The sequence below is a fragment of the Rattus norvegicus genome, chromosome 1 (assembly GCF_036323735.1).
Source record: "Rattus norvegicus strain BN/NHsdMcwi chromosome 1, GRCr8, whole genome shotgun sequence".
NCBI lineage: Eukaryota > Metazoa > Chordata > Mammalia > Rodentia > Muridae > Rattus > Rattus norvegicus.
Window position 1 is genome coordinate 169,061,618 of NC_086019.1, and position 15,959 is coordinate 169,077,576.

General features: G+C 39.9%; 1 protein-coding gene across 2 annotated transcripts; it reads left to right on the plus strand.

The window, feature by feature from the left end:
* Positions 1-5,011: 5,011 nt before the first annotated feature.
* On the plus strand, positions 5,012-8,861 carry Or56b6b (olfactory receptor family 56 subfamily B member 6B). Of its 2 annotated transcripts, XM_063285557.1 has the most exons (2): positions 5,012-5,213; positions 7,519-8,861. In XM_063285557.1, exon 2 carries the CDS (start codon positions 7,549-7,551, stop codon positions 8,512-8,514), a length of 966 nt encoding a protein of 321 aa, XP_063141627.1. In that variant the 5' UTR covers positions 5,012-5,213; positions 7,519-7,548; the 3' UTR covers positions 8,515-8,861. The 2 variants fall into 2 exon arrangements, with proteins under 2 accessions (XP_063141627.1, NP_001000189.1); NM_001000189.1 differs by lacking the exon at positions 5,012-5,213 and having other exon boundaries at positions 7,549-8,514.
* The last annotated feature ends 7,098 nt before the right edge of the window (positions 8,862-15,959 follow it).

Consider the following 15,959-nt stretch of genomic DNA (forward strand, 5'->3'; position numbering starts at 1 on the left):
CACAGTCTAACCTCCCACAGTTCCTCATATCATTCTTCATCACACCTGTCTTTAAGAGGAAGGTCTCAAGTCTATGTGGTATAAAGTGCATCTTCTCCCACTGAGGCCAGACCAGGCAGTTTTGTGCTATAAATGAGTCAGGGACTTGGACCAGCTCCTCTATGCTGCCTTGTTGGTGGTTCAGTATCTGAAAGATCTCAGGGGTCCAGGAGAGTTGCAACTGCTGATCTTCCTGTGGGTTTTCTCTCCTACTCAGCTCTTTCAATCCTTCCCCTATTTCAACCCCAGGTGTGCCCGACATCAGTACAGTGATTGGGACCTCATCTGTCTCAGTCAGTTGCTTATTGGATCACTTGGAGGACCGCCATGCTAGGCTCCTGTCTGTAAGCACACCATATCATCGGTAATAGTATCAGGCCTTGAAGCCTCCCCTTGAGACAGAGGTTCAGAGTTTATTAAAAAGATCAGGCCACACCCATATGAATCATTGGTTTGATTGTCCTTATGAAGTACATGAAGGATAACCCAACGTAATGACGTCCATAGTCTTTCAAAAAACATCCTTTCTCATTAAATATCTCAGCCCTTTTGCAGGAGTGTCTTGGTCTCTCAATCATCTGGAACACGTTTTCTTCTCTGAAAGTTTACAAACTTAAAAGTATCATGCAGATATATTTCAGCACTATCGCATATATCAACTTGTGCTGTTTGTATAAAAGATACCATGGTTATTGTACCATAGCACAATTCTTTAATCAACATGTGTTGTTTTTTGAGTCCATGCCAGAGCAGATGAGAGGAAATAGTTTGAGCTGAATGAATAAACAGTCACAAGGGAGTATAAACCCCTGATCCATGCCATTTTAAACTAGAACATTGTCAGTGTATTTATACAGTGGGATACTATAAGGCATACCACAGTTAGACCTGAATTGGAATTAATCACTCGTCTTCTTCAATTTAAAACAATATCACATTGTCTCTAAGACATGTGTGTTTACTTGATTTGTCCCCTCTGACAATAGAGACTTGGACTCTGTATTGTCAAGCTGATAATTAACTTGTAATGCAGGTAATAAGCTTAACAGCATTATTATTTACACACCACCAGTTTAATTCTTTCCTTAGGATAAGTAAGTCAAAATATCACTATTTGCACAGAAAATAACAGTATATTTAAGTGAACCCAAAAGTTCCACCAGAACTACTAAGGCTGATAAACAACTTCAGCAAAGTGGCTGGATAAAAAATTAACTCAAACAAATCAATAGCCTCCCTCTACTCAAAGGATAAAGAAGCTGAGAAAGAAATTAGGAAAATGACACCCTTGACAATAGTCACGAATAACATAAAATACCTCAGTATGACTCTAACCAAGCAAGTGAAAAGTCTGTACAACAAGAACTTCAAGCTTCTGAAGAGAGAAATTGAAGAAGACTTCAGAAGACGGAAAGAACTCCATGAATTGGCAGGATTAATATAATAAAAATGGCCATTTTGCCAAAAGCAATCTACAGATTCAATGCAATCGCCATTGAAATTCCTACTCAATTCTTCATAGAGTTAGAAAAAACAATTTGCAAATTCATTTGGAATAACAAAAAACCATAATAGCAAAAACTAACCTCAATAATATAAGAACTTCTGAGAGAATCACCATACCTGACCTCAAGCTGTATTAGAGAGCAAGAGTAATTTAAAAAAAAAACTGCATGGTATTGTTACAGAGACAGAAAGGTAGATCAATGGAATGCTATTGAAGACCCAAAAATAAAACTAAACACCTATGGTCACTTGATCTTTGACAAAGGAGCTAAGATCATCCAACAGAAAAAAGATAGAATTTTCAACTAATGTTGCTGGTTCAACTAGAAGTCAGCATGTAGAAGAAGGCAAATCCATCCATTCTTATTCCCGATACAAACCTGAAGTCCAAGTGGATAAAGGACCTCCATATAAAAACAGATATAAGAAAAAGTGAGAAAGAGTCTCGATCACATGGGCACTGGGAAAAACTTCCTGAACAGAACTCCAATCGCTTATGCTCTAATATCAAGAATTGACAAATGGGACCTCATAAAACTACAAAGCTTCTGTAAGGGAAAGGACAAAACAGCAACCAAAAGATTGGGAAAAGATCTTTACCAGCCCTACATCTGATGGAGGGCTAATATCTAATATATACAAAGAACTCAAGAAGTTAGACTCCAAGAAACAAATAACACTACTAAAAAATGAGTTACAGAGCTAAACAAAGAATTCTCAGCGAAGGAATATCGAATGGCTGAGAGTTACCTGAAGAAATGTTCAACATACTTAGTTATCAGGGAAATGCAAATCGAAACAACACTGAGATTACACCTCACAACAATCAGAATGACTAAGATCAAAAACGCGGGTGACAACAGATGCTGGCAAGGATGTGAAGAAAGAGAAACACTCCTCCATTGATGGTGGGATTGCAAGCTGGTACAACCACTCTGGAAATCAGTCTGGAGGTTCCTCAGAAAATTGGACATTGACCTACCTGAGGACCCAACTATACCTCTCTTGGGCATATACCCAAAAGATGCCCCAACATATAACAAAGACACATGCTCCACTATGTTTATAGCAGATTTATTTAAAATAGCCAGAAGCTGGAAAGAACCCAGATGCCCTTCAACAGAGGAATGGATATAGAAAATGTGGTACATCTACACAATTGAATACTACTCAGCTATCAAGAACAATGACTTCATGAAATTTACAGGCAAATGGATGGAACTTGAAAATGTCATCCTGAGTGAGGTAGCCCATTAACAAAAAAAAAAAACACACACACATGCATTCACTGATAAGTGGATATTAGCCCAAAAGCTAGAATTACCCAAGATATAATCCACGGACCACACAAACATTAAGAAGAAGAACAATCAAAGTCCTTCTTTAAAGATGTTTGAGTCCTTCTTTAAAAGGGGAATAAAAATATTCATAGAGGGAGATAGGGAGACCAAGATTGGAACAGATACTAAAGGAATGACCTTTCAGATACTGCCCCACATGGGGATTCAGCACATAATGTATATGTGGGGGGGGGTGTGCATTCATGTATGTATGTATGTATGTATGTATGTATGTATGTATGTAGGTATGTAGGTATGTGTGTGTATGTATGTATGTATGTATGTATGTATGTATGTATGTATGTATATGCATATAGCCGCCAAACCTAGACAATACAATGAAGACAAGAAGTGCATGCGAACAGGAGCGTGATATAGCGGTCTCCTGAGAGGCTAAGCTATAACATGGCAAATACATAGGCGATGCTAGCAGCAAACCGTTGAGCAGAGAATGGGTCCCAATATAAAGAGTTAGAGAAAGGATTGAAGGAGTTAGAGGGGCTTGCAACCACATGAGAAAAATAATACCAACCAACCAGAGCTCCCAGGGACTAAAGCAGTACCCAAAGACTACACAAGAACAGACCCATGGCTCCAGCTGCACATGCAGCATAGGATGGCCTTGTTGGGTACCAATGGGAGAAGAAGCTCTTGGTACTGCCAAGGCTGGACCCCCAGTGTAGTGGACTGTCAGGGTAGAAAGGGGGTGGTTGGGAAGGAGGAACACCATCATAAAAGAAGGGAGAGAGGGGATGGATTAGTGGGCTTAGGCAAAGAAACCAGCAAAGGGAATAATATTTGAAATGTAAATAAATAAATCCAGAAAAATTGCTTCAGAAACGAACATGTTACAGGTCTCTATTGATATTTGCATTTGTGCCATTGGCATATATACCAATTGAAAACCAGGATAAGTACCTATCCCAACCAGAAAATATCAGTACATGCTGCGGGACCATATAACACACTAGCTAGTTCCACAATAGTCTGGACAGAAGGCTAAAGTAGCCACACATTTCTTGTTGTCACTGCTAATCATCACATCAACATTGGATTTAAAAATCAGACAAGGATTACATCTGTCTATCTACACTTGCTTCCCATCACTAGACCAACTTCCTGACTACTCATCTAAGAACCCCAGAAGACTCCTCTGAAAGTAGGTTAGAGTATCAATGTGTTGATTCTAGTGTACCTCTGAATTCACCAGTATTCTGATGAGCATCAACAAGAACGTCACCAAAATCAAACAAATTTGTTGTATTAAGCACTAACATCCTGGGGTTTATTGCTTTTATTCTGTCATTCAAAGTTCATTTCACACAACATCAACTTTGACCAAAGCATATGTATATTCCATCCCATTATACACTTGTCATAGAACTCCACTGAAGGCATAAAGAATTTGAGTCCATTTTAAAGATCTATTTACTTTATTTGTGTATGAAGGTTTTTACCTACATATATGACTATACAACACTTAAGTACATGTCTGCTGCCAGTGAACAACATCAGATCCCCTGTAACTGGAGTTAGAGATGGTTGTAGGCCAACATCTGGTTGCTGGGAATTGAACCCAAGTCCTGTAAAAAAGCAATCAGTCCTCTTAAATACTGAGTCATCTGTCCAGCAAGCCATCACCAAGCACAGTAGAGCAAATTCATTTCTTTTCAAAATAGATTGGTTGGTGAAAATTACCAAAAAGAACAGCCTTTACAAAGACAGATTAGGGTTTCTATCAAGGAAAATGGTCTCATTGTTCTTTAGTCGAAATTAACATTCAAAAGTTGTCATAAAAGAGAAGAAATAGTTTTTGGCATTTTGAGGTCTTTAGAAAGAACAAAACATGTGTTAAGACAAATGAAATGACTAAGGTTTAAAAGTCAGTAGAACACAAATAAGTAGAAAATAGAGTGTGTTTTTGAGAAGAAATATTAACTAATGATAACAGTGATCTTAACATTCTCACTATAACTAGGAGAGAGATCGATGAGACTGGAATGGATTCCCTCAGGAAACTGGAGTGAAAAGTAGTCTTACAGGCTGCTCCTGGCACCAGGGCTACATGCCAGAGAGCACTTTAGTCTTATTCCCATAGCAACCTGTGAAGCATGGGACTCACGCTTACGGATAGAATAAAAAGGGCCCAAGAATCAGCACCTCACAAGCAGGAGACTTAGGGAGTTATGTAAGCCCCAGACTTCAGGGCTGAGGAATGAGAGAAGGGAAGTGTCCAGGATGGTAGGATGAGCACAGGTACTGTAGCATGGAAAGCAGAAGCTGCTGCAGGGCCCTGTAACAGGAAGCCTCATCACACGCTCCTGATGGGTGAGTAAGCCAGGGAAGGGGCTGCAGGTTCAGAGGGGAAGGACAGAGTCCTGGTCTCTGAGAGGTGAGGCAGCAGAGTCCCTGTCCTGTAGGTCAACCCTAGTCTCTGACTACAGTCCTCATCTCTGGCTTCCACAATTGCTTTTCTCTTTTCTTTCCTCTTAATTCCTTTCCTTATCTTTTCTCTTGTTTTTAAAATTTGTTCTCTTCAATACTTGCCTTCTCTCAGCTCTTTACTTCGATAAGGACTGGGAACTGTGATCAGAAAGCAAGAGAGAAATGAGGCTGACGTCTAGACTGAGCAGTGAGTGACAGACAAGGTGACTTGTAGTAAAGTATACCAGCTTCCCCAGAACAATAACACCAGAAGAGGGCATCGGATCTCTTTACAGATGGTTGTGAGCCACCATGTGGTTGCTGGGAATTGAACTCAGGACCTCTGAAAGAGTAGTCGGGTGCTCTTAACTGCTGAGCCATCTCTCCAGCCCTAGAACAATAACAATAAATTCCAGACTATTGTTTTATATTTGATAAAAGATATATAGTGTCAAAGACAATTTTTAATATGAATTCAATCAAATCCTAATGAATTCCAATTAACATAAATTCAAAACTTGATTTACAAGTGCTCATTATGGCATTGTTTTATACTGATATTCTGTCCATGAATTGAAACCATTACTTTGACACATGAAAATAGAATAAAGGGAAATAAATATTATAAATACTTGAGAAGAAGAAAAATACATTTTTGTGCAACTTTGTTTCATGTAGAAAAGAAATATTGTAGAGAATGTACTAATGAGAAATGGTAGAAATTAATGATACTTTAGAAAATGGATGATATAAAGGACAAAAAAATTAAAATATAAGGCACTCTTAACCAGCATTAATTGTTTACTTGGGAAAATACAAAATGAACAAAAATCACAGAGCTTTTAAATTGAGAACAATGTTGACATGATCCTGTAATCGGAATCCTTACGATGAAGAGGCAGGAGGATCTGGCATTTCAAGTCATCTTCGGATAGAGTCAACTTGAGACCTGTTTGAATTATATGAGCATCTATAACAAAAAGTAAATTAGAAAATAGAAGCAGTAATGCTTATTACACTTGATGTATACAAAATTAAATAACAAAAATGAGAATAATAAAGATCAACACAACAGTACATAACATAGATAAAAATCGTATTTGCTTTAAAAGATCGCAAGATATTAATAATTATAAGAACATCACAACACAGCATCCTGAAGCTTTATTTTTTACTACTTGTGTGCAAGTATGAGTGTATATTTGTGCACATATGCGTGGGAGTGAGATAAGAGGCCACAAAGAGTCAAGTCCACTGGAGCTGGAATCATAGAGGTTCATGAGCCCAGACATGAGTGAGCACTGAGAACTCAGTTACAGTCTGAAGAGGACCAAGCATTCTTGTCCACAGAGAACTCTCTCAAGCTCCCAGTGCACAGTTTTACTGTGAATGTTAAAGGATGTAACTAAGACAACAAATGGTCCATGTTTGTGAATAAAAGACTTGATGCAAAAGTGACACTTCTTTTCCAAAATTCAAACATTTGTAACCACAAACAAAACAATGCTGTTTTATGAATTGACCAAGACTCTCTGAAGTTTGTATGAAAGTGAGTACATACATGGGAGATTAAACTGAAGAGAACGGTAAAAGGAAGGAAATTTGGTGTCTACTAAGCTTACTGAGCTTTATACAACAATAATCAGAAATAAAGAAAGTGTATACCAAGAACGGAATTGTGCTGTGTGCCAGTGTGTTCATGTTCACACAAATATCTGTTTATGTATGTCTTTACTATATGACATAAGAGGCATAATAATCATTTGATGAGGAACCAGAACCTATGATTCATTATTAAAATAAATTTGGTTAAATAACTCACATTAATAGACAAATGAAATCCATGAAAACTAGTTATGATATAAAGAAAAAACTCAACTATTAAGAATTAATAGCATTTCTGAACTCAATATTGATAAAATTACTCTTCATTGATCATATACATTACTTGTTTCAATAATGCAATATGCAAGTTTTAAATATGTATATAATTAAGTAGACATTTAATAATCTGTAAAAACCACCATAAAGATGTTGGGGAAAAGATAACAAAAACAATCAATGTTTGGGTTTTTTGTACTTATTTGGAATTTTTTCTAAAGGTCTTATTGAGAATTCATATTGTCAAATGACTGTATTATGGGTGAGACATGTATCACTCCTTAAGCCTAAATAACAATAGAATTTTTCTGTTTCATTCAATCTACAGACAGATGCTGAGAACCAGACACTCCATAAAATGGGTACTGCCTTGCATGAAACCAACAGCTCAGACTTCCACGTGACCGAGTTCATTCTGCTGGGATTCCCAGGCATTCATGACTTCCAGCACTGGATCTCCTTGCCTATGGCTCTGCTTTACATTGTAGCTCTTGGTGCCAATATCCTTATCTTGATCACCGTCTACTGTGAGCCAAGCCTGCATCAGCCAATGTACCAGTTTCTTGGTATCTTGGCTGCAGTAGATATTGGCTTGGCTACCACCAGCACCCCCAAGATCCTGGCCATCTTGTGGTTTGATGCCAAGACCATCAGCCTCCCTGAGTGTTTTGCTCAAATCTATGCAATCCATACTTTTATGTGCATAGAGTCAAGCATCTTCCTGTGCATGGCAATAGATAGATACGTAGCCATTTGTTATCCCCTCCGGTATCCTTCCATAGTCACTGAAGCTTTTGTAATCAAAGCCACACTGACCATGCTGCTAAGGAACAGCCTGTTACCCATGCCAGTCCCTGTACTAGCTGCCCAGAGACAGTACTGCTCCAGAAATGAAATAGATCACTGCCTTTGCTCTAACTTGGGCGTTATTAGTCTGGCCTGTGATGATATCACTGTCAACAGGTTCTACCAGTTGACCTTGGCCTGGATTATGGTTGGAAGTGACATGATTCTGGTCTGTGCATCCTATGCTTTGATTATTTGCTCAGTACTGAGGCTGAACTCCACTGAGGCAATATCTAAGGCCCTCAGTACCTGCAGCTCCCACCTCATTCTCATTTTGTTTTACTACCCAGCTATTGTTATATTATCCGTCACTCACCTAGCAGGAAGAAGGGTTCCCCTCATCCCAGTTCTCCTCAATGTGATGCATATTGTCATCCCCCCATCTCTTAACCCAGTGGTATATGCCCTTAGGACACAGGAGCTGAAGGTAGCCTTCCAGAAGGTACTTGGCTTTAGTGAGTATATGTCCAGGAAGTGAACTGTATGGGAAAGAACTCTAAAGGCAGTTTTGCAGGAAAAAGAAAGTATAGACTTTAGCCCCAAAATACATTGTTAAAATTTTATCTCTCCCCATTTCTAGATCATTGACTCAAGCTCACCTACCATGAGGACTATATTCCATATATAAATTGTCCCTGATGCTTTTCATAAATGTTCCTTCCCACTTCCTATAAGAGCCTATGATGCAGTACTCTGTTTTGTATGTTCTGCATTGGAAATGGACTGGGAAACTGCCAATGTTGACTTGGAAGTTTAAACCTGAGATTTGAATTCAGATAGTATCTTTCTTTTCTCCATCTTTATTAAATTGGGTATTTCTTATTTACATTAAAATTGTTATTACCTTTCCCGATTTCCAAGCAAACATCCCCCAACCCCTCTCCCTCCCCCTCTATATGGGTGTTCCCCTCCCCATCCTCCTCCCATTACCACCCTCCCCGCAACAATCCTGTTCAATGGGGGTTCAGCCTTGGCAGGACCAAGGGCTTCCACTTCCACTGGTGCCCTTACTAGGCTATTCATTGCTACCTATGAGGTTGGAGCCCAGGGTCAGTCCACGTATATTCTTTGGGTAGTGGCTTAGTCCCTGGAAGCTCTGGTCGGTTGGCATTGTTGTTCATATGAGGTCTCAAGCTCCTTCAAGCTCTTTCAGTTCTTTCTAAGATTCCTTCAATGGGGGTCCCGTTCTCAGTTCAGTGGTTTAATGATGGCATTCGCCTCTGTATTTGCCATATTCTGGCTGTGTCTCTCAGAAGAGATCTACATCTGGTTCCTGTCAGCCTGCACTTCTACTCAGATAGTATCTTAACCGTTCCTCTCCATTCACCTTATAATTACTTTCGAAGAATAAGTTAAGCTAGTAAAACAAGTTAACATTTATATATTTATTTGTTAGTAAAATCGCCTTCAGGTCATGGCCGCAGAGTGAATGGCAGCAAATGAGTAATTAATTCTACAACCATCAAGAAATGGAAGGTGGGAGCTAAAGAGAAGATTCTGTGGTTAAAAGCCCTTGTCACTCTTGCAGAAGATGTGGATTTAATTCCTAGCATCCACATAGTGGTTCACAGCTGTGTTTAACTCCAGTCCTAGGGAATCTGATGCCCTTGTCCAGGATCCTTGAGCATGCATTTGGTACCAAGAAGTATATACAGTCAAAACACTCACATACACAATAATTAATCTTTATTTCTGAAAAAAAAGAAGAGGGGGAAGATGTTCATGACTACAGCTTGACTGAGAAACAGGAGGTCAAGTCCAAATGATCAGGAGTATGAATATTCAGATCATATGAATCAGGTGTAATCACATTCCACCAGAAACACTTTGGGAAAAGCACTGAACAGTGTGCAACAGCCATGTTTAACCACTTCACAAACACTAGAACCATAAAACCCTTTCAAACAGTAAAATAAAATTCCAGGATATTATCACTACCCATACTGTTTATTAGTGTGTAGTGTGTATGCATATGTGTTGTGTGTATGAAGTTCTTGGAGTCTGCCTGTGTGTGTGTGTGTGTGTGTGTGTGTGTGTGTGTGTGTAATTACCACACACAGGAAGCAAAAAAAAATGCCAAGCCAAGGGCCATGCATTAGGAACAATGATTGGTTTTAGAGCTCAAGGAATACTGCCCACAGATTACCACAGCCACATGGGTGAGCCTCAGACCCGAGAACCACGTGTCCTGAGGACTTGATACTGTTATGGTGTTCTGCTCTGCTTGCTGCCCTCGCATCCCTCTTAATATCACAGGGGGTTGGGGATTTAGCTCAGTGGTAGAGCACTTGCCTAGCAAGCTCTAGGCCCTAGGTTCAGTCCCCAGCTCCGGAAAAAAAAAAAAAGGAAAAAAAAAAAAAGACCAAGAATTATATCACAACTCTAAGGAAGCTTCCAGTCCTCCACTGGGCAGTATCTCTGGCAAACACAATAATAATATTTGATCTCTTTCACGCATTGCTGGTGGAGCAGATAAATGATTCAGTCACCACATTAGGAAAGAACTTAGAGACATAGATTGTCAGTCCACCACACTTTGAAAAATTTTGGAAAAATGAAACTGTTAGTGAAGGTAGACTGTGATGCTCTTACTACTGACTCTGATGTAAAAAGAAAAAAATCTTAGGAAACAATTTCAGAAAGAAACACTCTTATTAGTTAAGCAAGAGAACTCCATGGTCAGGGAACAAGAACAATGGCTGAAATGATTCTCACTGAGTCTGCACTATTGACGATTGATTTCTTTCTTTTTTTTTTTTTTTTGACGATTGATTTCTTATACCCATTTTTGCCCTCAGCTCCCTGATACGATTTATTAGGAATTGCTGATGAGTAGATATGCATTTTGAGGATTTATGTTAGATATAAACAATTTTATATAAAAGATTATATTTGTGATTCCCTTATGATTTTTACAAGATTATCTTTAATTAAATAGTAAAATGGTTAATCCTTTCTTTGTAACCATACATTGCTGCCGACCAGTAAGAGAAACTGGCTGGAAAACTACCTTGCTTGCTTGCTCTTTGGTTTTTTTTGTTTGTTTGTTTTGTTTGTTTGCTATTTGTTTTATGTTCTTAATGGTTATCAGCCTTTACTATGAAGCATAAATTATTTATTTTTATTTTTTTATTTTTTTAATTGGTTATTTTTTATTTTACTTGTTTTTAATTTTTTTAATCTTTATTAACTTGAGTATTTCTTATTTACATTTCGATTGATATTCCCCTTCCTGGTTTCCAGGCCAACACCCCCAGCCCCTCCCCCTCCCCTTCTATATGGGTGTTCCCCTCCCCATCCTCCCCACATTACCGCCCTCCCCCCAACAATCACATTCACTGGGGGTTCAGGCTTGGCAGGACCAAGGGCTTTCCCTTCCACTGGTGCTCTTACAAGGCTATTCATTGCTACCTATGAGGTTGGAGCCCAGGGTCAGTACATGTATAGTCTTTGGGTAGTGGCTTAGTCCCTGGAAGCTCTGGTTGCTTTGCATTGTTGTACATATGGGGTCTCAAGCCCCTTCAAGCTCTTCCAGTTCTTTCTCTGATTCCTTCAACGGGGGTCCCGTTCTCAGTTCAGTGGTTTGCTGCTGGCTTTCGCCTATGTATTTGCTCTATTCTGGCTGTGTCTCTCAGGAGAGATCTACATCCGGTTCCTGTTGGCCTGTGCTTCTTTGCTTCATCCATCTTATCTAATTGGGTGGCTGTATATGTATGGGCCACATGTGGGGCAGGCTCTGAATGGGTGTTCCTTCAGTCTCTGTTCTAAACTTTGTCTCCCTATTCCCTGCCAAGGGTATTCTTGTTCCCCTTTTAAAGAAGGAGTGAAGCATTCGCATTTGGTCATCCTTCTTGAGTTTCATGTGTTCTGTGCATCTAGGGTAATTCAAGCATTTGGGCTAATATCCACTTATCAATGAGTGCATACCATGTGTGTTTTTCTGTGATTGGGTTACCTCACTCAGGATGATATTTTCCAGTTCCATCCATTTGCCTATCAATGTCATAAAGTCATTGTTTTTGATAGCTGAGTGATATTCCATTGTGTATATGTACCACCTTTTCTGTATCCATTCCTCTGTTGAAGGGCATCTGGGTTCTTTCCAGCTTCTGGCTATTATAAATAAGGCTGCTATGAACATAGTGGAGCATGTGTCTTTGTTATATGTTGGGGCATCTTTTGGGTATATGCCCAAGAGAGGTATAGCTGGGTCCTCAGGTAGTTCAATGTCCAATTTTCTGAGGAATCTCCAGACTGATTTCCAGAATGGTTGTACCAGTTTGCAATCCCACCAAAAATGGAGGAGTGTTCCTCATTCTCCACATCCTCGACAGCATTTGCTGTCACCTGAGTTTTTGATCTTAGCCATTCTCACTGGTGTGAGGTGAAATCTCAGGATTGTTTTGATTTGCATTTCCCTTATGACTAAAGGTGTTGAACATTTCTTTAGGTGTTTCCCAGCCATTCGGCATTCCTCAGCTGTGAATTCTTTGTTTAGCTCTGAACCCCATTTTTTATAGGGTTATTTGTCTCCCTGCAGTCTAACTTCTTGAGTTCTTTGTATATTTTGGAGATAAGCCCTCTATCTGTTGTAGGATTTGTAAAGATCTTTTCCCAATCTGTTGGTTGTTGTTTTGTCCTAACAACAGTGTCATTGCCTTACAGAAGCTTTGCAGTTTTAGGAGATCCCATTTGTCGATTCTTGATCTTAGAGCATAAGCCATTGGTGTTTTGTTCAGGAAATTTTCTCCAGTGCCCATGTGTTCGAGATTGCTTGCTCTTTGTTAATCTATAACAAGTTGCTTAGTTACAAATGTATAAGGGTTTGGGGAATAATTTGTTTTCTTTACCCGTACTACGTAATGTTATTTCCTATAATAGTATTGGAAAAAACATTGTTTTGTCATGACCTTTTAGTAGAGGAATACTAAAATGTAATAACATTGTAATTTCGTACCACTTGAAAGATTTCACTGAGATGTATAAGCCTTGGAAGAAATGGGGATTGAAGCATCCCTCAACAATTTGTATGTGTAAGGTTTGTGTGAGTGGAAGGTTGGGGCATTGTTCGTTCCATCCATCAACCATGTTTGTCTATGTGTGTATGTCTGTGTGTGTGTGTGTGTCTGTGTGTCTGTGTGTGTGTCTGTGTGTCTGTGTGTGTGTCTGTGTGTATGTGTAAGGTTTCTGTGAATGAGTGGTGGAACAAGTTTCTTCACCTCATCAACTATGTGAATGTATGTATGTATCTATGCTTGTATGTGTGTGTGTATGTATGTATGTACATATGTACATATCTACAGCATGCCTGGATGTATTTGGAGATTGATCCATCTAATAATTGTGTGTGTGTATGTATGTATGTATGTATATATGTATGTATGTATGTATGTATGTATTGTATGTATGTGTGGAATGTTTGTACCATGCTCACAGGAGCTTTGCTCTAATCATTCTATGTGTGGATAATGTGTATATCTCTGTCTGTAGATCTGTATGCATAAACATATGTGAGTATTATGTATGCATGTTTGTCTGTGTGTATGAAATTATTGGACTCTTACTTCTCTTTCAACTACCTGAGGACCCAGCTATACCTCTCTTGGGCATATACACAAAAGATGCCCCAACATATAACAAAGACACGTGCTCCACTATGTTCATAGCAGCTTTATTTATAATAGCCAGAAGCTGGAAAGAACCCAGATGCCCTTCAACAGAGGAATGGATACAGAAAATGTGGTACATCTACACAATGGAATATTACTCAGCTATCAAAAACAATGACTTTATGAAATTCGTAGGCAAATGGTTGGAACTGGAAAATATCCTGAGTGAGGTAAACCAATTACAGAAAACCACACTTGATATTCACTCATGTTAAGTGGATATTAGCCCAAAAGCTGGAACTACCCAAGATGCAATTCACAAACCACAGAAAGCTCAAGAAGAAGGATGACCAAAATGCGGATGCTCCCACTTCCTATTAAAAGGAGAAAAAATAGGGGGCAGGCCTTTTAGTTTATCCACTCACGCAGAGCTCAAAAACAGCCCCCCAGGAGCAACTTGAGCCGCGGGAAGAGAAGTAAGGCCAACTTTCCTGCTCCATGTGACCTGCATGGTGGACTCAGGACGCACAGAGGCAGAAGTCCTCTGGGACCGGACACTTCCCGTTTTTAGCTAGAGCCCAAACCTCACTGATCCCTGCCCACAGCTCCCTGCTCCCAAATCCCAAGGGAGAGAGAGCTCACCAGCCGGACTGATGGGCACTCCTGAGACTACAGAGCAGCAGAGACCACCAATACTGCCCACCCCTGCCCACATCCCTGACCCAAGAAGGAACTGTATAGTGCCTCTTCGAACAGGAAGATAGGGGCAATCAAGTGGCAGGTCCCCTGCGGTCCAGAAACCTCCCGGATCTGAAGGGACCTGGTCAACAGGCCCCTGAACCCAAATCCCGTGGAAGGGAGAACTAAACTTTCAGAGGGGCAGACGGGCCTGGGAAGCCAAAAGAGACTACACTCTGCCCACATTTCTGACTTGAGAGGAAAACACCTAACGCCCGCTGAGACCCCAGTGTACCAGGGCCCTTGGAAAACAGGGAGGCAGGCCCTTCTGGTGCCGCCCTCACAGAGAGCTCAAAAGCAGCCACCCAGGAGGAACTTCAGCCCCAGAACCAGAGGTAAGACCAACTTTTCTGCTCAAAGTGACCTGCCTGGTAGACTCAGGACACAAGCCCACAGGAACAGCTGAAGACCAGTAGACAGGAAAGACTACATGCACAAAAGCAGAACACTCTGTTCCCACAACTGTCTGAAAGAAAACAGGAAAACAGGTCTATAGCACTCCTGACACACAGGCCTATAGGACAGGCTAGCCACTGTCAGAAATAGCAGAACAAGGTAACACCAGAGACAACCTGATGAAGAGAGGCAAGTGCAGGAACCCAAGCAACAGAAACCAAGACTACATAGCATCATCAGAACCCAATTCTCCCACCAAAGCAAACATAGACTAACCAAACAAACCAGAAAAGCAAGATCTTGATTTTAAATCACATTTGATCATGATGATGGAGGACTCCAAGAAAGACATAAAGAACTCCCTTAGAGAAACGCAGGAAGACAAAAATAAACAAGTAGAAGCCTATAGAGAGAAATCACAAAAATCCCTGAAAGAATTCCAGGAAAACACAATCAAACAGTTGAATGAATTAAAAATGGAAATAGAAGCAATAAAGAAATCACAAAGGGAGACAACCGTGGATATAGAAAACCAAAGGCAGACACAAGGAGCCATATACAAGCATCACCAACAGAATACAAGAGATAGAAGAGAGAATCTCAGGAGCAGAAGATTCCATAGAAATCATGGACACATCTGTCAAAGATAATGTAAAACAGAAAAAGCTACTGGTCCAAAACATACAGGAAATCCAGGACTCAATGAGAAGATCAAACCTAAGGATAATAGGTATAGAAGAAAGTGAAGACTCCCAGCTCAAAGGACCAGTAAATATCTTCAACAAAATCATAGAAGAAAACTTCCCTAACCTGAAGAAAGAGATGCCCATAAACATACAAGAAGCCTACAGAACTCCAAATAGATTGGAGCAGAAAAGAAACTCCTCCTGTCACATAATAGTCAAAACACCAAATGCACAAAACAAAGAAAGAATATTAAAAGCAGTAAGGGAAAAAGGTCAAGTAACATATAAAGGCAGACCTATCAGAATCATACCAGACTCCTAACCAGAGACTATGAAAGCCAGAAGATCCTGGACAGATGTCATACAGACACTGAGAGAAAACAAATGCCAGCACGGGTTACTGTATCCAGCAAAACTCTCAATTAACACAGATGGAGAAACCAAGATATTCCATGACAAAACCAAATTTACACAATATCTTTCTACAAATCCAG

Coding starts and splice junctions, on each gene's coding strand:
- Or56b6b (XM_063285557.1), top strand. CDS start 7,549: ATGGGTACTGCCTTGCATGAAACCAACAGCTCAGACTTCCACGTGACC.